This window comes from Prionailurus bengalensis, chromosome A2 (genome assembly GCF_016509475.1).
Source record: "Prionailurus bengalensis isolate Pbe53 chromosome A2, Fcat_Pben_1.1_paternal_pri, whole genome shotgun sequence".
Classification (NCBI taxonomy): domain Eukaryota; kingdom Metazoa; phylum Chordata; class Mammalia; order Carnivora; family Felidae; genus Prionailurus; species Prionailurus bengalensis.
Window position 1 is genome coordinate 95,974,740 of NC_057348.1, and position 22,523 is coordinate 95,997,262.

At 34.2% G+C, this 22,523-nt stretch overlaps 1 protein-coding gene across 2 annotated transcripts in view; it reads left to right on the forward strand.

The window, feature by feature from the left end:
* VPS50 (VPS50 subunit of EARP/GARPII complex) overlaps positions 1-22,523 on the forward strand; it is a 133,258-nt gene that overhangs the window by 13,527 nt on the left and 97,208 nt on the right. For both annotated transcript variants that reach the window (XM_043588863.1, XM_043588865.1), the window contains 7 exons: positions 8,755-8,877; positions 10,187-10,258; positions 12,504-12,557; positions 13,388-13,458; positions 14,147-14,264; positions 14,562-14,597; positions 15,767-15,849. In XM_043588863.1, coding sequence (XP_043444798.1) covers positions 8,755-8,877; positions 10,187-10,258; positions 12,504-12,557; positions 13,388-13,458; positions 14,147-14,264; positions 14,562-14,597; positions 15,767-15,849 — 557 coding nt within the window. The remainder of the gene's footprint in view (positions 1-8,754; positions 8,878-10,186; positions 10,259-12,503; positions 12,558-13,387; positions 13,459-14,146; positions 14,265-14,561; positions 14,598-15,766; positions 15,850-22,523) is intronic.

A 22,523-nucleotide genomic window follows, 5' to 3' on the forward strand; every position in this document is an offset into this window, starting at 1 on the left:
TTTGTGGGAAAGAGTAAAGAGTTAGTGATGACCTAAAATTTCATTACTGGGAAATGGATTCTGTTATAATTCAAATTAATGGGATTTTCATGCTGAAGTAAAGATAGAGGAAAGTGATCTATATAGTATTTACTGACTAAATTTGTTATTCATTTGGAGAAATTTATACTTTTTGAATTATGTGAAAGGTTTTCACTTGTTTTAATTGGTTACAAGACTTATGAAGACTTGAGACCAAAATTTATTATAATATATAATAATAACAATAGCCACATGGTTACTAGTTACAGAACTTATTAGGGTTGCATTTGAGAGTATTTGTTGAATCCTGATTAAAAATATTAATATTTGGAACCTTATAAATCTGTATCTTGACTTTAAGTAAACATTTTCCATAGTTCTTCCATAATGCTTACATATAAAAATAGTACTGATAAGAAAAGAGTACTAATGTTAATATTGTTTTGTGAATTTTTCTGAGCTTCTACCTTCTGATATTATTCTTTAAAGATAAATTTTTTTTTTGTTTTTAAGGCCCTGATTCTCCTAACTCATAAATACAAATAGGATTCAGCTAGGTTTACTATTACACATGGTTGGTTTAGCTATGCCTTTGACTTTTTTCATGTAAGACAAATATAGGCCAAGAGGACAAAAGATATCTCTGTTGCAGTCAAAACTTGAAAATACATTTGTCTAAATATAAGAAAGTATTTTTGTTTGTATGTTTAATGCATTCCACAAATATTTACTGTATACCTTCTCTTATATAACATTCTGGGAGTTTGTGCAGAATGTTTTCTCACGTGTAAAATACTTCTGTGAAGTAAGATAAATGAATTTGACTTGACTTCTTAGCATCCATGAAAAGACTTCTAAAATTTAGGAAATGGAGAAGGGCTAAATTTGAGAGACATTTTAAAAGAATTTAGGACTGAGGATTTTATTGGATGTGGAAGGTGAAGATATGGAAAAACTGCAGTTTTTAAGGTTTTTTTTTTTAATTTTTTTTTCAACATTTATTTATTTTTGGGACAGAGAGAGACAGAGCATGAACTGGGGAGGGGCAGAGAGAGAGGGAGACACAGAATCGGAAACAGGCTCCAGGCTCCGAGCCATCAGCCCAGAGCCTGACGCGGGGCTCGAACTCACGGACCGCGAGATCGTGACCTGGCTGAAGTCGGACGCTCAACCGACTGCGCCACCCAGGCGCCCCTAAGTTTTTTTTTTTAATGATTATTTAGAGAGCGTGAGGAGGGGCCTGGCAGAGAGAGGGAGACAGAAGATCCTAAGCAGGCTCTGTGTTGTCAGCACAAAGCCCATGCAGGGTTCAAACTCAGAAATCGAGAGATCATGACCTGAGCCAAAGTCCCACGCTTAAAGGACTGAGCCATCTATGCACCCCAAGACTGCAGTTTTTAGACAGTGAGATTGAAGGTGTTGTGATGTCTTTTCTCAGAATAGATAGCATTTCTTCTTTTGGAAAAAGGGTCTGATCATCAGGGAAATACAAATCAAAACCACACTCAGATATCACCTCACGCCAGTCAGAGTGGCCAAAATGAGCAAATCAGGAGACTATAGATGCTGGAGAGGAGGTGGAGAAACGGGAACCCTCTTGCACTGTTGGTGGGAATGCAAATTGGTGCAGCCACTCTGGAAAACAGTGTGGAGCTTCCTCAAAAAATTAAAAATAGACCTACCCTAAGACCCAGCAATAGCACTGCTAGGAATTTACCCAAGGGATACAGGAGTACTGATGCATAGGGGCACTTGTACCCCAATGTTTATAGCAGCACTCTCAACAATAGCCAAATTATGGAAAGAGCCTAAATGTCCATCAACTGATGAATGGATAAAGAAATTGTGGTTTATATACACAATGGAGTACTACGTGGCAATGAGAAAGAATGAAATATGGCCCTTTGTAGCAACGTGGATGGAACTGGAGAGTGTTATGCTAAGTGAAATAAGCCATACAGAGAAAGACAGATACCATGTGGTTTCACTCTTAAGTGGATCCTGAGAAACTTAACAGAAACCCATGGGGGAGGGGAAGGGAAAAAAAAAAAAAGAGGCTAGAGTGGAAGAGAGCCAAAGCATAAGAGACTCTTAAAAACAGAACAAACTGAGGGTTGATGGGGAGTGGGAGGGAGGGGAGGGTGGGTGATGGGTATTGAGGAGGGCACCTTGTGGGATGAGCACTGGGTGTTCTTTGGAAACCAATTTGACAATAAACTTCATATATTGAAAAAAAAAAAGAAAAAGGGTCTGATGAAATGTTTTTAAAACTAAAAGAAAAACAATGCAGACTATACACTGGATTTTTCTCTCTTCAGTTTGTGATGTGTCTTTTCTTTAGTATTAGCTTCCAAATGGACAGGTATGTGGCAAGCAGCTTGATGTTGTTTGCTGAAGTTGAGAAATTTTTAAAGATAGCTTAAAAATAAATATATATATATGTATATTTGATGTCTTAAAGCTATTATCTTTAATATTTTCCTTTTAATAGAAATAAATTTATAAAAATGCCTGTTAAGAATATAACTGTTAAGTAAAAGAAGTAAATAAAAATATTTGGCAGAGTATCACGTATGAAATGTTTGCTTTCTAATTTTGTATTTTTAGTGTATGTTAATAATTATATTTCTGTGAATAACATCAGTACGTATTCTTGATCTTTTTCTTTAAAGACAAATGTGTCCATTTGGAATGCTGTTATTATGTAGAAAGTGATTAAAAATACATTATTTCAATCACTTAAATATGTTGTAAATCTGGATTAAAATAATGCCACTTTAAAAACCTTCTAGAAAAATCTATAAATCATTTTCTCAAAATCTCCCTTCATTGTAACCTCACCAGTATTCCACTAGATGGCATTGAAAGCCTGGAAAAAAACAAAACAAAAACAAACACAAACAGGCTTTAAAAGCTATGTTTTATTTAAAACACACAAACACAAACTGATAATGAGCTGGCTGCTTTGATGGATCATTATTGTTGTTCTAGTGGGATTTTAAGAAAATGTACCATTTCCCCACGTAAGCCAACATCTGGCATTTCATTACAGATTTATATGGTCTATGTATGGTTTTAGGGTATCTGATCTTGAATCCTTTTCATCTGAAACAAAACTATTTTTGTTCAATGATTTATGATTTTTGTAACACTGACTGCATATTGAAAACTTGATGTTTTGTTCTTCCTTTTAGCTCTGTATAGATTTTGGTAGCTAAACATTTTTTGCTCTCATTTCGAGCTGTAAGGTGTTACTAAGTTTGATAAAACTGTAATTTCCATTTTTAGAATTTATTATAACAGAGTAGCTTTTTTATGTTGATTGACGAAGAAATGTGCAAATAGTTAAAAAGAAAACCACAGCATTTGTCTTGGTAAGATTTGTCTTGGTAAACCTCAGTTCATGCTTTACAAGAGTAAAATTTCTTTTTTTTCTACCTCATTCCCTCTCAACACAATGCAGTCTGCTATTCAGATATGTAATGTGAACCGTAGTCTAATAAACCAGTCACGGAAATGGAAGTTGGTTTGCATTTCATTTTTTTTATTCTGTACATTTTTTGTGGGGTTTTGAAACTTGACTTGTGGAATGAAGATTTTGTATTCATCTTTTTTTGTTTGAATAAAGATCTACTGTTGGAGATTATAAATTTCCAGGCTGTTCTGTGGGTTCAAAAATTAGATTAAATTGCTTTTCAAAATTAAAGAGAAAATTGAATTTAATAATGGTAAGGAGAACTGTGAAGTTGTCATAACTCACTTTTTACACTTAACAAAAGTGAATAGAATTGAAAAATTTGAACTTGATTTTGTATTTTTAATTTGCATGGTATTTTGTATAATTTAAAAGTAGTGGTTAAATGCAAAATCTGTGGTCTTTTTTTTCTCCTAAACTTGAATATATTCCCTTAAGAGATGAACTCTTAAGTGGGAAATTGTTTTGTAAAGTTACAGCTTATTTCCTTAGAAACCATAAATATACTGGAAATGTTTTATAACACCTTACACTTGAGGGCTCCAATTGTTTCATAGACTTGAATCCCCAGTTCTCATAAAACCTTTTGTTGTTATGTTGAGAGGAAAAATGGCTTGGCTGAAACAAAGATGTTCACTTAAATTTCTGTTATGATTGTTTTTCTTCATTTTTCATAGTTACATTTACGATGTGCATTTTATATGTATGTTCCTATCACTTTATCTCAGAGATGGATCAAAATGGAAAAAAAAATAGGCTAGGTAGAATTAGAGGCAATCCTACAGTGTATTGTGACTGCTGGAAAAGACAGCTTCTAAAATATTGACTAACTTCTTTGTTTTCTACCACTTTCCTAAAATAATCCTGCTTGGTTTATTACGTTAAGAATATATTGAATATTTATGCTTACTTTTTTGATATAGTGTCTGGCACAGTGATATGTGTTAAGGTATTTTATTTTTAGTAAAGGGAAAATATGGCTCTAGTGTATATAAAAATATATTATTGGGTTTAAAAAAATCTCAACTGTTGCATTTTATTGCCTCGGTATATATGTAGATGCTCCCGCTGACGTTTTTCTACCCTGTGAAGCCACTCTCTGATGTTTAACCTGTTGTATGCTTTCCTGCTACACTTTTTACTTGTGCTTTGCTTTGTATTTGCTGCCTTATTTCCCCACATTTCTCAAATTTGAAATTTTGCCAGTTCTATCTTCTCTAAATGGTACCTTTTTCATCAGATGTGAACTCACTGCCCTTCGATACCCCTGTGTTTTGTTTGTACTCCCTTATGTAATGCCTGGCAGGGGCATTGTTTATTCATCTGACCTTTCCTGTTATTTTAGCTGCTATTTTTTTACTCAGCTTTGTTTCTTTATTACCTAGTATAGAGAATTTTTGTATAGTGGGAATTAAAATAAATGTTAAATTGAAATATGTGACTTGATGGAGAAAGGTATGATAACAGAGCTTTGAAAGTTAACAGGTTATTTCTTAATGATAGTATGGAAGAGAGACTTGTTTTGTTCTTGCCATTGTATTTTTGCGTAGTTTTCTTTATTTGAAGTGTAGTGGATTATCATTAACAAGCAAGTTCTGGCACATATTGATGGTTTGTCATTGACAAATTATTTTTGGATTTTCAAGTTTTATGGAGCATTTGTACCACTCCAATGATAATATGTATTAGTTACTATGTGACGTAAGATTTATGATAAAATAAAATCCTTTAAAGAATTTTATTAGTAAAAGCAGTCTGTAAGACCAAAATATTCTCAAACTGAGTTTAAGTATCGAATATTATTGTCACTTTAAAAAAATCACTTATTTTTATATGGTATAAGAAGTTTCATTTAATATTCTATTCCCTTGATTTTGCATTTTAATTTTTTTTGTAGGAAATCTTCTGTTCATTTTGTTGATGTAAAATTTTGCTTCATACATATATGTTGACTTACAAAATTGGTTTGAGGTGAAGAAGTATGTATTTTTGTACATCACCAATCCTAGGAAACCAGTTTATATAATGGCAAAATTATGGAGTATTTGTGTTGAGAATGTACAATCTAGCTGTTTCTGTTTATTTTTCTAATTTACATGCTTAAAGTATCCCTAAAATCATCTAACACTTATTATTATTTCTGGTTAGAAGAGACATTTTATTAAGACTTTAGGGAAAGTTTTGACTGTCAAAACAACATATTGTCTTTTCCTTTCTTTTTGTTCTCTTTTTTCATACAATTCACTGGATAAATTAATTTTAGTTAGATCAGTGATTGTTATCTACAATGTGCCTTGGCACTGTGGAGCATAATGATGGAGAATAAGGAGAAATCTCAGTTCTCCAAAGGTGTATAATCAAATTGAGCAGGCAGCACTAACAGTAGTGAAACATTTAGAGAATGATTAGGTAGAAGCAGAGTCTGGCAGCCTGCAGGTGCACTGGGATTAAAAGGAACGAGGTGATTGGGATGTAGGCACAATGGAGTTTGTCTGAATGAGTTCGGATGTATTGTTTTCACACAGGAGCCACTAAATTATCTGAAAGGAGAGGGTATTTTATAGGGATATAGCATTGGGCATTTGTCTTGGGTTGAATTCTACTTTGTGTGCTAGGTTTCTTTTTCTGCCATTCTCGGTTTTATGCCAATGTCCTTAGTCTAGGTTACTTAGAGTGTCATGTGTTATGTGTCTGTTCTTTGAAATTCTATGGGTTTGTCTGCTCTCTGTGATATAATTGCTTAGTTCTCCAAGAACGAATGGCATTTGACCTTTTATATACATATACAGATTGTACTCCTTTTACAGATTCATTACATTTTGTAGAATGTACACTTGTGAGATATTTATAACTGAAATTGTGTTTTCCCTTTGACATTCTTAATAACTTTGGATATTTGTTTCACTGTCATCGTATGTGTATGTTTGTCCTTTACAGATGAAAAAAAAATTAGGCACGGAGAGACTAAGTTACCCAAAGCTAATACCAGAGTTGTAACTACAACCTAAGTGTCTTTACCTTCAGATCAATTAATTAGGTAGTGTATAGAGAACTTCAGCATGGAGTTAGATATCCTTGGCATTTATACATTTAAGATGAAAGTATTCATTCATTGCAATCTATTTGAATTTTTGCTTGACTTCGTACTTGATGTTTTCAATCTTAGCAGTTTTTATAATATTAAAAAAAATTTTTTTTGAATGGTACCAACTACATTTGTTTGTTAGTGGTGCTGTGAAATTCCTAGGGAGGAAATTCCTAGGGAGGATATTGCCATATCCCGACTTGGGTCTTTTTCCCTACCTCAGTTTGCAGCATCTGAAGCTGGTATTTCAAATGCCTATGGACTTTTAGGGAGGGAGATTTCCAAGAATATCTGATCTTGTTTTCTTTTTTTTTATTAATTTTTTTTAATGTTTATTTATTCTTGAGACAGAGACAGAGTGTGAACGGGGAGGGGCAGAGAGAGAGGGAGACACAGAATCTGAAACAGGCTCCAGGCTCTGAGCTGTCAGCACAGAACCCAACGCGGGGCTCGAACCCACGAACTGTGAGATCATGACCTGAGCTGAAGTCGGATGCTCAACTGACTGAGCCACCCAGGCGCCCCTGATCTTGTTTTCTATTTCATGTCTCACTCATTTCAAATTTTTATTAAATGCTTGGAGGTTGCCCATGAGTAGGTTAGTTGGAAACCTTTCTATAAGTAGTATGGTTTTAACCCAGGTCTGTTCCTCAGCTCCATTGTCCAGGGTGTTATGTAGATTAGTGTGTTTGTTGTAGAACCACCGCCCCCCTGCCCCCCCCCCCCCCCCCCCCCCCCCCCCCCCCCCACCAATGCAGCTTCTTCTGTTAGGACACAGGGTTTCTTACTTTACTTGTAGTATTTGATTGCATGCTATATCAGTGATGACTGTGTCTTTGACCTTTTTTGGTTAGTATATTTTATAAGTTGAGTTTTGGTACAGAAGAGGCATTTTGTTTTCCATGCACTCTTAATTATGCAGATTTGATGTTTGTGTGACTTTGCCTTCTCGTTTAAATTTATTGGAATTTTAAACAGTTTTTCTCTTGAGTTTCAGATTTATTGCTCTAATATTTTCTTTTAGCTTGAATCTAAGAGGAGATAATTTTATAATTAATCACTTTACATATTTAAAATATAAATTAAAGCCTAAAAGATATATAAGCTAGGTTTTTTTTATAAATGAAAAGTATGCCCTATAATAAAATAATCTAGAGTTTCTCTGTTTGAAAAATAATGTTCTCTAATAGACATTATAATTTTTGCATATTTAATCAATGGTGATTTATTAAGAATTTTTGTTAAATGTTATTTTAGTGACTGTAAAATTATTTTAAATATTAGTTCCTTTTGTGTTCTTAAATATATTTGAGATTAATATGAATAAAAAAATCAAAGGACGAAATTGTTATATGTGTATAAAAATAATGTTGGTTAATTAGTGTGGCAGAGAGGGGGTATCTGAATTAATGAAACTTCCAGTTAACTGAAGGTTTATCCAATGATGCAGTAAAATTGAGAGGATAAGGATGCTGACATTAGGGGTAGGGATTTGTCTGTCAGGCTCTTTTTAGTTGTGTAAGTCCACAGAAGCCCTGTTCTATATCATTAAGAAGAAAGCATTTTATCAAATACAGAGCTTTAGGTTCATAATCAGATTATTAACTGTGGTATCAGCACCCTTTGAAGGAGGCCTCATAGGATTACAGAGCTAAACTTGCAGTCTTTTCTGGAGCCAGTGTGTCTTAGCCAAGCAGTGAGATTGCCAGCATGGGGAAGAATGTTTGCTCTGCTCAGGGTTCTAATGCTGACAGTGACCCCACAAGTCATTGAGGCACTCCCTGGTTATCTGTGCTGAGACGGATTTTAGAATGTTAAATGATGAAAATATGTATATATGTGGTATGTATGTACAACAGATTACATAGACACTTTGTTTTTTCCTTTTGTTAAACTTCTAAATTCTTTTACCTACCAGTTGACACACACAGAATTGAAAATAAAATCTGAATCTCTAACCCTCCCCTTTTTTTTTTCTCCAATAGATGAATAGTTTTTAGTGTCTTAGTAGTCCTAATTTTCCATGAACCTTCATGGTTTCTGTCAGTTTGTTTCCTTGCTCAGAATGGGTCCCCAGGAGATTTGTGATTGTTAAAATAGATGATTATTTATTTCCATGCAGGTAGAATTATAATAACTACAAGTACTTTAATTGTGATTTTTTTCCTTAAAGGAGGAATTCCGAGAACTTCGAGAACAGCCTAGTGACCCTCAAGCTGAACAAGAACTAATTAATAGTATTGAACAAGTATATTTTTCTACGGACTCATTTGATATTGTTAAATATGAGCTGGAGGTAAAAAAAAAAATCCATTAAAACCTATCTAAACTCTGTCTTGTTCAGTGACTGAATTCATGGATGAGAGTTGAATGCTTTTTAGGGGTGTTCTTTCTTTTTCTTTCTTTCTCTTTCCTCTGTCTGTCTGTCTTAATACCAGGACTGGTCTCTGATGACCGTATTATGATTAAATGAACTGTCCACAGTGTTTTTACACTGAAATTATTTTAGAAAAATGTAAAATTAAGTGCTGCTGTAGAATATTGGTCCAGGAAACGTTTCTATATTTTTGGTTTTTAACTTTTAGCCTACAATATGTTGATATGCTGCCTTTATCTTATTTTATATTGTCTAAATATATTTAGAAAAGCTCTAAGACTTTCAATCTTTTTTCTTTTTCTTTTAGGTTGGTTTCTTTCTTTATGTATGTATGTATGTATGTATGTATGTATGTATGTATGTATGTATTTATTTTTTAGAGAGCAAGTTGGGGAGGGGCAGAGAGAGAGGGAGAGAAAGAATCCCAGGCAGTCTGCACACTGTCAGTGCAGAGCCCTATGCAGGGCTTGAATTCATGAACTATGAGATCATGACCGAGCCGAAGTCAGATGCTTAACCAGCTAAGCCACCCAGGTGCCCCTCATGAATGTATCTTTACATAATTGTTTAGCCATGATAAAGACCTCTATGCCATAATGTTTATAATGTTGTCATTTTAAATTTACAGGAAGTTCAGAAAAGAATAGTCAACTTTGATTTTAGATGAAACCAAATACAGTATGCATATTTACTTTATACGCAGGATGTACATAGTCAGCACCCACTCATTCTGAAGTTTCATCAATCTATTGATTGAGACTTGGAGTCTAACTTGGAGTTTCTGGTATACACAGTGGCATGTATTCTTGCTAGTTTCCCATACTACCTTCTGAAAGCTGATGTGTAATCTAGAATGCACTCCAGCAACTATCACTCTCACACTGTAGCATGTAGTTACTATTCATAGTGTTTCAGAGGGGAAATATATTTTGAATTCTGTTGTAGGCAATAGGGATATACCTGGCGCTGGTAGAGAGGGTGGTTAGGATGAGGGACTTTCTCTTGTTCTCCTGTCCTATAGGGCTGTGTGAGGGATGGAACTTGAGCACCAGTGGGTTGGCTAACAAAGGTGTGTAGGGTTTTGTGTCTGAAGTCTAGTGGGGAGATTGGGGAGGCCAAGAGGAGTGGGTGGGAATGGGATGTGACACTGTTTATAAGTCAGAGGTATGTAGGTAAATGAAACAAAAGTAAGCTATTTTTTTACTCTTTATTTGTGGGTATCTTTTAGAAGCTCCCTCCTATTCTCAATTTGCAAGAATTAGAGGAGTACAGAGACAAATTGAAACAACAGCAAGCTGCAGTAAGTAAAAAACACCTTTCTTTCTGACATAACTAAATGAGACACAGCAGAGAGGTGTAATGTTTGCAGATTTTATGGTTTAACTTAATATATTAAACAAATATTATTTAACATGACTCAGACTCAGTGATACATTTATTTTAAAATTTATTCAGCTTCTCACATTACCTTAATATAGATTTGCTAGTTCTTTCTCTGGAATCCTAAATGTGATCAAAGAATTTTGAACTTTTTTTTAGATTGCTAAGTATCTTTTCCCCACTTACAGTTTCTTATCTCAGAATAAAGGCCCCCACTTCTAGTTGAAAGAGGCCCATAGAGAATAGAGAGTTAAGATTCAGAAAGTCTGAATTGTAGTCACTGATTAATTGTGTAGGATTGGGTAAGTCACCTAGCCTTGCTAAATCTATTTCATGTTCTCTGTGAAGCAGTGTGTTAAGCCTGCATTTTCTCTGATGCTGTAAAATTCTTTGATTCTGTGATTTTCCTTGCATTAGGCTGAGCTCTTTTAATAATACTCAGACTATACTGTAGAAGATTAATGTTAGTATGTGGTCTTGTTAATTTTTTTTAATAGTAACGGAGCACTAGTAATAAATGTATCTGAATTTAAGATGTGATTTTTAATAATACATCTGACAAATAAAGGAAGATGTACTTCTCTTTCTTTTGTGTTATATTCAGTGGTCTCAGTGGGATCTCCCTCGGGGTAGCAGCAGTGGTCTGGGAAAGGGACTTGACCAGTAGAGGGTTGTGTGGTAAAAGTGTGTTGTGATTTTGGAGAACTAGATTTCAGCGGATGGTGGCATCTCTTGCCTTCTGTTGGTTTCAGCATGTTTAAATATGTGTGTGTCTATCTTGTACTTGGATGTGGTAGTATTCTTTGGGGAAAGAATCCCACCACAAGGGCTATACTGCATAATGACCTTTGGAATTTGGTCAACCTGGGCTTGAATCCCAGCCTTGTAACTTACTGTGGGGGCTGTGGGTGAGTTACTACTATATTTAAGATTACTCATCTGGAAAATGAGGAAGCATGTAATTCATTTTAATATATTGTCATGAGTAGTAACGGAGATAATATAGGGAATGCACTTAGTACGCTGCCTGGCACAGTGCAGATTAACAACTCTACCTATTTTAAACTATTTATTTATGTATGTATTTTTTAATACATTTTGGTAATGTTTATTTTTGAGAGAGAGAAAGACAGAGAGAGAGAGAGAGAGAGCACGCAGGGGAGAGGCAGAGAGAGAGGGAGACAGACACAGAATACCAAGCAGGCTCCAGGCTCTGAGCTGTCAGCACAGAGTCTGATGTGGGTCTTGAACTCATGAACAGTGAGATCATGACCTGAGCCGAAGTCGGACGCTTTACCAACTGATCCACCCAGGTGCCCCTATTTTAAACTTAAAAAAAAAAAAAAACAATTTGGTAAAATTAGGTGAGTTTCTGTCTGGGAACATCTGTACATATTCATATGTATATAAATTCAAAGGAGTTAAAATCTAGAAGGATGAATGCAATAATTGAATGTATGTGTAATGCTTTGTTCTCAGTTGGCTTGGGAAGGGGAAGGGAAACTCAACTAATTGAGTTTCTTGAGCATCAAGGCTAAAAATGTCTTGGATGTGCCATGCTCCATGGTACCTATAGTGTAGCCTAGTAGGTGCCCCTGAAATTGTGAAATGAGAGTCTCATATTCAAAATCATTAGAATTCTAATTTGTATAACATACTAACAATTTTCATGGAATTGACCAAGGACACCTTAGGTATGTTCATAACATTAAAAAAAAAAATCCAAAAACATGTTTTCCAGTTTTCAGAAATAGAGGACCAAATTACTGTTTGTCTTTTATGTGGTACAGAGGGTCTGAAGGGTTCAGAATGATCTCTGTTTCCCAGATACTGTCTCCATAAATTCAGCTGATTATATATTTATCTTATGTGTTCATCTTTTGAAAGCAAATCTTGTGCCCTTAAAGATGTTATGCTTTTGTACATACTAGTTAAATCAATTGATACTGATATTATTAACAGTAGTAATGACCATTTATTGAGTTTCTATTAAGAATTAAGTACTGTGCTCTCTGTTATACCTCTTTTACTAATTTCATAGCCCAAAGCATGCTAGTAGTTATTGGGAAGACCTATGGAATATTCTTGCAAAAATTCAAAATGTAAAGTGGAATAGGAAGCATGTGGCTTTTTCTTTTACTTCCTTTGATTGCATGTTTTTATAGGTCTCTAAAAAAGTAGCAGATTTAATCCTTGAAAAACAGCCTGCTTATGTAAAGGTAGGATGATATTTGTTATTTTTAATAGTAAAATTTAAAAAATGCTTTAGTGACTTATACTTGAAACTGTTGAAGTAATTTATTGTCTTGTTTGTAGTTATTCTGTAGCAACATATCGACTCTATTTGAGGTGTAGGAGGGCCTTTTTATGTATGTTTTTCTCTCTTATTTGGGGAATTTACCAAACTGAAGAAGTGAAAGTTTTATTGATGATTCTAAAGGAATCTTTTTGGTTTGTTCAAACTTTAGAAGGTCCAGTGAAAATTGCTTCTGTGTACTTTGTAACATATAGATCATTAATAATGACTGCTCAATGGCAGTGTAACAATCTGTCTTTAAAATATAATAAAATTGGAATCTTATAGCTGAATCTATCTTTGTATCTGAAAATCAGAGACTTCAGAATCCATTGAAATATCCAGCAGTGTTCAAATGAAGACATCCATTGTCATAGCATCTTAGCAAACAGAAATCATATTTGTCATATCCTTGATTATCTCCGGAAGTTCTGTTGGGTAGAAACGTTTCAGTAGATGTATTATTAGTACTTGTTTATGCTTGTAAAATGGGTTTGGTCTAGATTTCCTTATAAGCAATATTGACTAAATATTTTATCATATGTCATTATGAAAATCATTTGGAAGTAGTCATTTTAACTTATTTTGTGAAAAATATACCAACAACTTTTAAGTTTAGGTATTTTTGTTGCTACTTTGTTTCCCAAGCAAGCTCTTCTTTGAAACCCACTAAAGTTTTTGTTAGAGTATCCTATGAATAATTAAAAAAAAAAAAAAAACCTCCAACAATAACCTATACCTAATTTTCCTTAGGAACTTGAAAGAGTTACCTCATTACAGACAGGTCTTCAGTTAGCTGCTGTCATCTGCACAAATGGGAGAAGGTATTATATTTGATGGTATTTTGTTTTTTAAGATGGAAAAACATTTTAAGAAAAATTGCAAAACCATTGTTGATAATTGATTTTTTTATTATGAGTATGTTTTTTAGAATACCATTCATTAACTCAACATATATTATGATTTAAAAACTGCACTAAGAAGGTATGTGTGAAATGAAATGTCTGTAAGTCTAGTTATGGCTTTAACATACTACTGTTTTTATATTGCTTAGGTTAGTGCTTCTCACAATATAAGAATCAGTATTTTTTTCTTTAAATTTCCAACTTATTACAGACTATTTTTATAAAATGCAATAAAAACAAAATTCTAAGAAAATAACAAAATAACCAAAAATATATAAAATATAGTCTCAGTTTTTTAATTGTTAATTCATCAAACATAAAATCATTATGTCAGTTTTTGCTCTAAGTGGTTTTTTAATATTTACTCTCAATTTCTGTACTTTTATTGTGATGAATAAATAACAATTTGAGGATTGGCACCAGTCCACCCACCATGCTTTGAGTAGCGCTGGTTTAGATTGAGCCGTTGAATAAATTTGTCAAATAGTAATCATAATCCCTGGTTTTAAGAGTAATCGAGGATACTACCTCATCAGTTGCCTACTTGTTCTGTACAAATAGTATTCTTATTATTATAGAAAAGTATAACTGTTCTTCACTTTTGCAGACACTTGAATATTGCCAAGGAAGGTTTTACTCAAGCTAGTTTAGGCCTTCTTGCAAATCAAAGGAAACGTCAGTTGCTGATTGGACTTCTGAAATCTCTGAGAACCATAAAAACATTGGTATGTACAGGTTACTATTTAAAAATTAAAACTTAGGGGCGCCTGGGTGGGGCAGTCGGTTAAGCGTCCGACTTCAGCCAGGTCACGATCTCGTGGTCCGTGAGTTCAAGCCCCGCGTCGGGCTCTGGGCTGATGGCTCTGATGTTTCCGAATCTGTGTCTCCCTCTCTCTCTGCCCCTCCCCCATTCGTGCTCTGTCTCTCTCTGTCCCAAAAATAAATAAACGTTGAAAAAAAAAAATTAAAACTTAATTTTATGGTTAAAACAGATTTAACCATTGATTGTTGTTTTTCTTCAGCAAAGAACAGATGTGCGCTTAAGTGAAATGCTAGAGGTAAGTAAACAAAATTTGAAAATTTTGCCATCTTGATGATATTAAACAGAAAAATTATAGTGGAAAACATTCAGATGTACATTTTTTTCAAATTGCTATATGGCATAAAGAACATTTTTTAGACATGTAAATTTACTTGCTCTAGAGCATTTTTATATTGACATTTCATTTAGAAAAATTTATTTGGGAAAATGTTTACTTTGTAGCATTGTGGGAATGTTAACTTCAGTCACCCAAATAGCAATAAAATTATCTTTTGTATCAAATATATAGTAGTGATTTAAGGAATATATCATACTTGAGTTATGTTTGGTATCTCATATATTAATCGGTTTTCTGAGTGAGCCATCTGTAATCCCTGCATAACTTCTAAACTTTGAATTGAGAAATGCATGTGAAAATTTCATTTGGGGGGCCCCTGGGTGGCTCAGTCGGTTAAGTGTCCGACTTTGGCTCAGGTCACAGTCTCACGGGTTGAGAGTTCAAGCCCTACGTTGGGCTCTGTGCTGACAGCTCAGAGCCTGGAGCCTGCTTTGGATTCTGTGTCTCCCTCTCTCTCTGCCCCTCCCCTGCTCATGCTCTGTGTGTCTCTCTCTCTCTCAAAAATAAATAAACATTAAAAATAATTTAAAAAAATAATAATAATAATTAAAAAAATTTTTATTTGACATTAAGTTAGTGTTTAGGTGATAAAAACATTCCAAGGCTATTAATGAATATTTCACTTTTTTCCAGTTTTAAAATATTTATTGGTTTCTTGGTGGTAGGACTGTTGAATGTTGATTACAAGTGAAATTCATACTGTTTTGAAACATTTTATGTAAACATTACTGAAAGAAGATATGTTAACAGTTAAAGAACAGCTTCCCTATGAAGCATCTTGTTATTCTGTATAGGCTTTATCCACCTGTCATGATCTTAAAGGCTGTTACTGTGTATATAAGGGTGGAGAATATTTTATCTACACATACATGTTAGGCTTGGAACTAGTTGTCTTTTTATATTTTATTACTTATCTATCATTGGTATTCTAATCCTTATTTAAGAGGAATTAAAATTTTCTGGTTCTCTAACTTTTGGATGGAGCGTAAACAGAGATTAGTTGTTTTTCAAGGGAAACATTTTAGGAAAAATGTTTCCTGTCTAATGACTTCTATTGTTATCTTAAGGAGGAAGACTATCCAGGAGCTATTCAATTGTGCCTAGAATGTCAGAAAGCCGCCAGCACTTTTAAACATTATAGTTGCATAAGGTAAGGTAATGTAAAAATTTTAAAGCTGACTCTATTGCCAGTTTTTAACATAGGAGCTAGCTGTGTAACATAGAATGTTAACAAACATTGAAAATTAACATTAAGTGGTATGTTCTGTTTTAACATTCTTGTTCATAAATGGGCAGTACGATGAAATTATAAATAATAATTCTTAAGGTGGGAAAGATCAGATACTTTTTAATCCTAGCCTTTCTTGTTCTTGTCACTTCATTCAAACTCTTTTATATATATATATATATATTATTTCCAGTATATGGAGTAGTAGAGAAGAATAACGTATCTGTTTACGTTTCTCTTGCATCTCTTGGGAATTTTTCCTACTTAACTTTGCCCAGCTTATAAATATTGAGAGTGTTACCACAGTTTGTTTTTCAGATCCAGATGGTTCAAGTGTTTGGCTCATCCTGATAAGAATTATTTTGGAAAACTTAAGTGTGTTTTAATTTTATGTAATAATCATCTTTGTCATATTTAAGTGATTATGTATTTAAGGTGTTACATCTTTAGTTATTTATAAAATGTACAATGTTAACATGGCCACTGCAGCCTTTGTTATTAGTTCTGCTTTATTAATGGGTTTTTGGTCTGCTTAAAATGAAGGTTTTGCATTGCTGGTGGCAGTCCCTTGGGGAGGCTCAATCCCCAGGTGTAGTTTCCATCATTCCTCTAAAACCATCACAAATAAACATACACTGTAAGTAAAATAGTGTGCTTGCCAAGCAAACCCAGTTTCAAATTAAATTCATACCTGTCCTAGAATATACAGCCCCTCAGTCTCACCTGTATGGAAATTCTGGCCGTCATTGAACATGATGCATTGATGTTGTAGATGTTGATTGTTAGTATCTGAAAAATAAAAGGATTATGGTAGATGAAAACATTAATATAGCTTTAATTAAATTTTTTCTTTTAATATACTCCCACATCATAGGTCTCTGCAGGATGTGGGAAAGGAGCTAGCAATTTCCCTGCAAGAGATGCTATTTAAATATTTATGGTATTTTTTTTTTCTTTAGGATCGTGCATACTGAAGCAACACTTTTTATTTGATTAGGAAATGCACAGTTAGATAGTTCCAGTGATATTTTGTTTTTATCCATTGTGACACTGATTAACTGTCACTATTAAAAACTTTGATTATGTTATTTAGATTTTTAAAATTTAAATTGAGTGATTAGAGAGTTAGCTTTGATATGTTGCGTGTATTTGACAATTTCTAACAAGGCTTTCTGGGTCCTGAAGAGCATAGCACACATTTAGTTTGTTTTGTGGTGATCAGTTATAGTGAGAGCACTTATGTATGATTGGGTGAACATAATTCAGATGGTTATACATTACTGTTTATTATATGCCAGGTGCTTTGCTTTGGAATTGGCTGAATAGTGATGAATTACACATAATGTAATCAGGATAAGGCCGAAGGACTGAAGAAGGCATAGTGGGATGAGGCCTTAGGGAGATGGGAGTGGAACATACAGGGGAAGCATTGAGATCGAACTCTCCTTGGAGGTCAAGACTAAGGGGGGCCTGAAGGAGGGGCATAGGAGTTAGCTAAGACAAGGTATGAGGGTTGTAGATAGTACATTCTGAGTATAATGGTGAAATCTTTGTTGCAGAGATAACAAGCAAAATGAGGATTGAAAATATCTATCTATTGGATTTATAGCAGCAAAGAAATCATAGCTGACTTTGTTGGGACAGTTTGCTTGAAGCAGAAGTATAGGATGAGGAAATTTTGTAAAGAAGGGAGATGTGTAATTGAGGGGGGAAAGCTGAATATCTGAAAATCTATGGGAAAGTGAGAGGTTGAAAATAAAATAGAGAACATAATGTGTGAAGGCATTGTAGGTATTAGACTTTAAAAAGGTCACCATCTATTATAATAGGAAACTTGGTGGCAGGAAATTGAGGTAGCAGGTGACATGTGTTGGCACTTTGTTTTCTTCAATAATGAAAAATTTTAGCTGTGCTGAAGTAATTTTCTTACTTGATGAGAGTTAACTATACAAAATGTTTTTTAAATAAATTTTTATTTGGGCTTTTTAAAGTTAGCATGAAGTGGCTTCTAAGTTCTTTCTCATTAAGGTATGTAGTGATATATGGAGGAGGTATGACTACAGTTATCCAACCTGGTAAAAGGTTGGAATTGAAAAGATCTAGAATGGTGATTTAAAATAATAATTATTCTATTTTAGGGAGTACCTTATATAAGAAGCATGCCGTGTTTACACATGTGAATTGTGCATGTAATAATAATAGAAGTTTGTCTTACTTTCTTAAAATAGGTAAAAATACATGCACAAATGTATTAAAATGTCCTAAGGAATTAATTTTACCTTAGGCTTCCCAGGAAATCTGTTAAGAGCTGTGTTTTTATCTTAGTGATTTAGTGACAATGTCAAGGGTGGCTCAGAGAGCTTAGCTATTAGTTAGAATTCTTTGGTAGTGATGGCAGCCGCTCCACCAGAATTCCTCCTCCCACACACCAGCGCTGTTTGTTTTGCTAGCCACCATTCATCCTGCTCAACCCAGTCCACTTTTCCCTTTACCTCTTGTTTTTTACACTTTTGTTCCTAGTTGGGAGAGCATGAGAAGTTTGTTCACTTCTGGTAGATAGTGTGATATGGGATATAGTGACAGTGTCAGTAGATGTGTGGGTCAGGTTGAGTCCACAAAAATGAAAGGAATTTTATTCTAACTTCCTTTTATTAATTAGCTGCATGCTTTTTATTCTGTGCATTTATTTTCCTATCTGTTTTTCTTTTTCCTCTGGTATTTTTATTTTATTTTATTTTTTATTTTCTTAATTTCTTTTTTTAGTTTTATTACTTTTGAGAGAGAGAGAGAGAGTGCAAGCACAGGAGGGGCAGAGAGAGATGGGGACGGAGGATCTAAAGCAGGCTCTGCACTGACAGCAGGGAGCCCGATGTGGGACTTGAACCCACAAACCATGAGATCATGACCTGAGCCACAGTTGGACACTCAACCAACTGAGCCACCCAGGCGCCTCTCCTCTGGTCTTCTAAATACAGTACTGAACCTGTTCTTGAGCTCTCTCGTTAGGATTGTTCAGACATGATTGATCAACACTTTAAAAATTCATTTAATTTACCTGGAGATGTGGAATTTAACCAAAGGCAAGATTTAATCTTTGCTTGTACCTGAGTGAATCCGAGTGAAAAATCATTTGACACTCTGGTAATCATAGGAATAGTAACTAGTTTCTGACTATTTATACTCTCATTTTCTTTAATATTTAAATTTATTTTCATTTCTGTTGATAACTAGAGAATCATGAAGTATCTTCTCTTTAGAAGTGTCCAGAAGAGAACCACCTGTGATGCAGAGCATTTCTGGACTCTGGTGTAATTTTTGTAAAAATATATTTTAAGCAAGTTCATATGCACAATGTACCTGTTTGTCCACTTCTTAATTTTTTGGAGGTGGAGTGTATGTTCCTCTTTTTTTTTTGCTAGTCACATTGCTCTTTTATTGGAAATAAGGTTTTTGGTAGATGGCAGAGACCCTGTGATCTTAGGAGTAGATTACATAGGGCAACTGAGGGCTAACTCTTATGATTCTGAAAGCAGGAAGAACAGAATTCATGTATTTGCTTCTGCATAAAGAGCCCTTCACTATATTGTCTCAGGTTATATGACTGTGTAGTTTAATACACACAGTACCAAGTAATACAATGTACCCAGTAGATTGAAAACTGGAAGAAAACTTGTACCCCTTCAGTACCTTGTATTTTCCTTTAGATACGGTGTGTTTCAGCATCTTTAATAAAAGATACTATAGCACCAGTTGTGTTCACTTTTATAACTGACAGGGAACATTTTTACATTACTTGACATTTCTTGAGTTGATCGACAGAATCATATAGTTGGGATTTACTGGGAATGGAAATCAGAATGTGTTTAAGTGTGTCTGCGAATGGAGCATTTAACTTCTTTTTCACTTGAAATTTATCTAAATTAGTTTCAAGAAAAGTTGTTTTTAAAAGTCAAAACTGCTTTAGTTTTTTTTGTTTCATTTGAATGAAACTACTTGAGGGAATCTGAGAGCATTCTGGATTATGCACTGAAAAGTTTGTATACCATCAGAACTAGAGTATCTTTGTTGAGTACTGTAGCATAGGCACATGTATTTAATTTCTCAAAATCTTTGGAATACCCTTCCCCCCTCCCCCTCAGAATATGAACTTGGCAGTTGAATGAAAATTTTCGGTTGTAGAACTCCTTTAAATAAATCATAAAATAACGAACACAGCTTTTGGGTACAAGTACAGTGGTACTATAGGGACTATGCTTCCCGTGTTGCCTTCATTCCTTTCTAGCAAGACGTCATGCTCTGTCTCTGTTTAGGTTCAGGCAAGGGGCACATAGGAGCTCTGGCTGGGGTAGCATTTGAACAGTGAGTATTTCTGCTAGATCATCAGGCCAGCTAGTGAGACCCGTGAGTAGATCTGGAGTACTAGTTGTTCGGTCAGCTTGGGGCGAATAATCCATAGCATGCTATTCTCATATTGTCTGTACTCCTTATCTTTTTATTTAATTTTCCTCTGTCTCCCTCTCCCATGCTGCGTCATTTTGAAAAAATATAAAGTAAAATCTAATAGCAAAACATAATATTTAAACAAAAGTGTCTTAGGAGCACATGGGTGGCTCAGTCGATTAAGCGTCTGACTTCGGCTCATGTCATGATCTCATGGTTCCTGGGTTCGAGCCCTGCATCCAGCTCTTTGCTGACAGCTCAGAGTCTGGAACCTGCTTTAGATTCTGTGCCTCCCTCACTCTCTGCCCCTCTCTACCTTGTGCTCTGTCTCTCTGTCTCTCTGTCTCTCAAATAAATTTTCTCAAATAATAAATAAATATTTATTTTTCTCAAATAATAAATAAATATTTATTTATTATTATAGAATAAATAAATATATTTTGAGAAAATATAATTTTCTCAAATAATAAATAAATATTTATTTATTATTATATAAATAATAATAAATAAATAAATCTCAAAAAAAAAAATTTAAACAAAAGTGTCTTAAACAAAAGGTGAACTGTTTCTTTCTGCCCTACCCACCATTCTTTTTCCTACTCCCTGGAGTAAACCACTTTCACAGCTTATTAGTTTTTTTTCCCAGTAGATTTCATTGTAATTTAAAATACTGTGTCAAAGTATCTCTTTCATGATTCATCATTGTAGATAGTTGTTGATTCTCTGTTTACTCATATTAAAATTACAGTAAAATATAAGAATTTGGTATACTTCCTTTTACTCCTCTTCTCTATCTTCCAGGTTTTGTTAGTGAAACAGTTATTTTTATTTCGTCAAGTTTGTAAAATTTATATTCCTTTTGCAGCTATAATTAAATCTTCTGTGTTTTCTCGGTAGGTTACTTCTAAAAAAATGAACCTAATAGAAATTGTATTTCTTGTATTATGATTATATAAATATTATTATGTGCAGAACTAAGTAGAGTGTTTGGATTTATTTAAAAAGTCATTTTTTGTCTCTATGTGAAAATAAAAATCCATTGGTGGTTTTTTTTTTATTTGTTGAACATTTTTCACCTTTTTTAGGTCCTACTCAACTGTAATATTTCCTTTTTTACATGTTTTCCTTTGTCTTGTTTTGTTACAGTTTTGTTACAGTTACCTCTTTAAGATTTTTTGTTTGTTTGTTTTGATATGGGATACATGGGCAATACATCTTCAGATTTTGAAGTGACGTTAACTTAGTCCATACCCATGATTGAAAGAAAAGTTATTTTTTTCTTACAAAATGGAACACATTGCTCAGTTGTCCATCGGCCTTCTGTTTGTAGGACAAGGTCAGATGCTGTTCTCATTCTTATAAATAGTGTCTTTTTTCTTTTTTTAGACATTTTAAGGATTTTTCTTTTTATTTGGTGTTCCAAAATTTTACCAGTTGTCTAGAAAAGTCATCTGTGTCGGACACTTTACTCCTACATGATGAGACAAGAAGGACGTATTATTTAATCCTCATCTGCATAAGTTGCTACGTTACTTGTTTTACCAGGAGCTTTTGAAATGTGTTTGTTCTCTAGGAGCTTATAATAACAGGCAGTTAACAGACAGGACTGTGGGATAATATGCCAGTTAAGAACACAGAGTACATAAACAAAAGACCATCAGAAATGTTCATGCTGTGAATGGCTTACTTTCTTATACCCCTGCAAGAATGGAAATATTGACATCTGTAAGAGTGTGAGTAGAAGCTAGGCACTGTCAGCTTTGACAGCATTGACTGTAGAGTAATTCTAAATTAGATTTGTTTAAGGTTTTCTTACTAAAGCTTTATTTTTTAGCTTTTAAAAATTGAATCATGATAACGGTGATAGTAATGGTGGTTGTGATAATATTTAAACATTGTTTGGACTTTTGTATGTGTCAAGCACTGTACTAATCATTTCCCATACCTTTTCTTCCTTGGTGTTGACAAAATATTCCACAAAGGTATTATTATTGTCTCTATTTTATAGGTGAGGAAATTGGTGCTTTGTAAAATAAGTGACAGAGCCAGGATTTAAACTTTGGTCTCTTGGAATGCAGAACCTGTTGCTCGTAACCACTACTACATTGGGGCGCCTGGGTGGCTCAGTCGGTTAAGCGGCCGACTTCGGCTCAGGT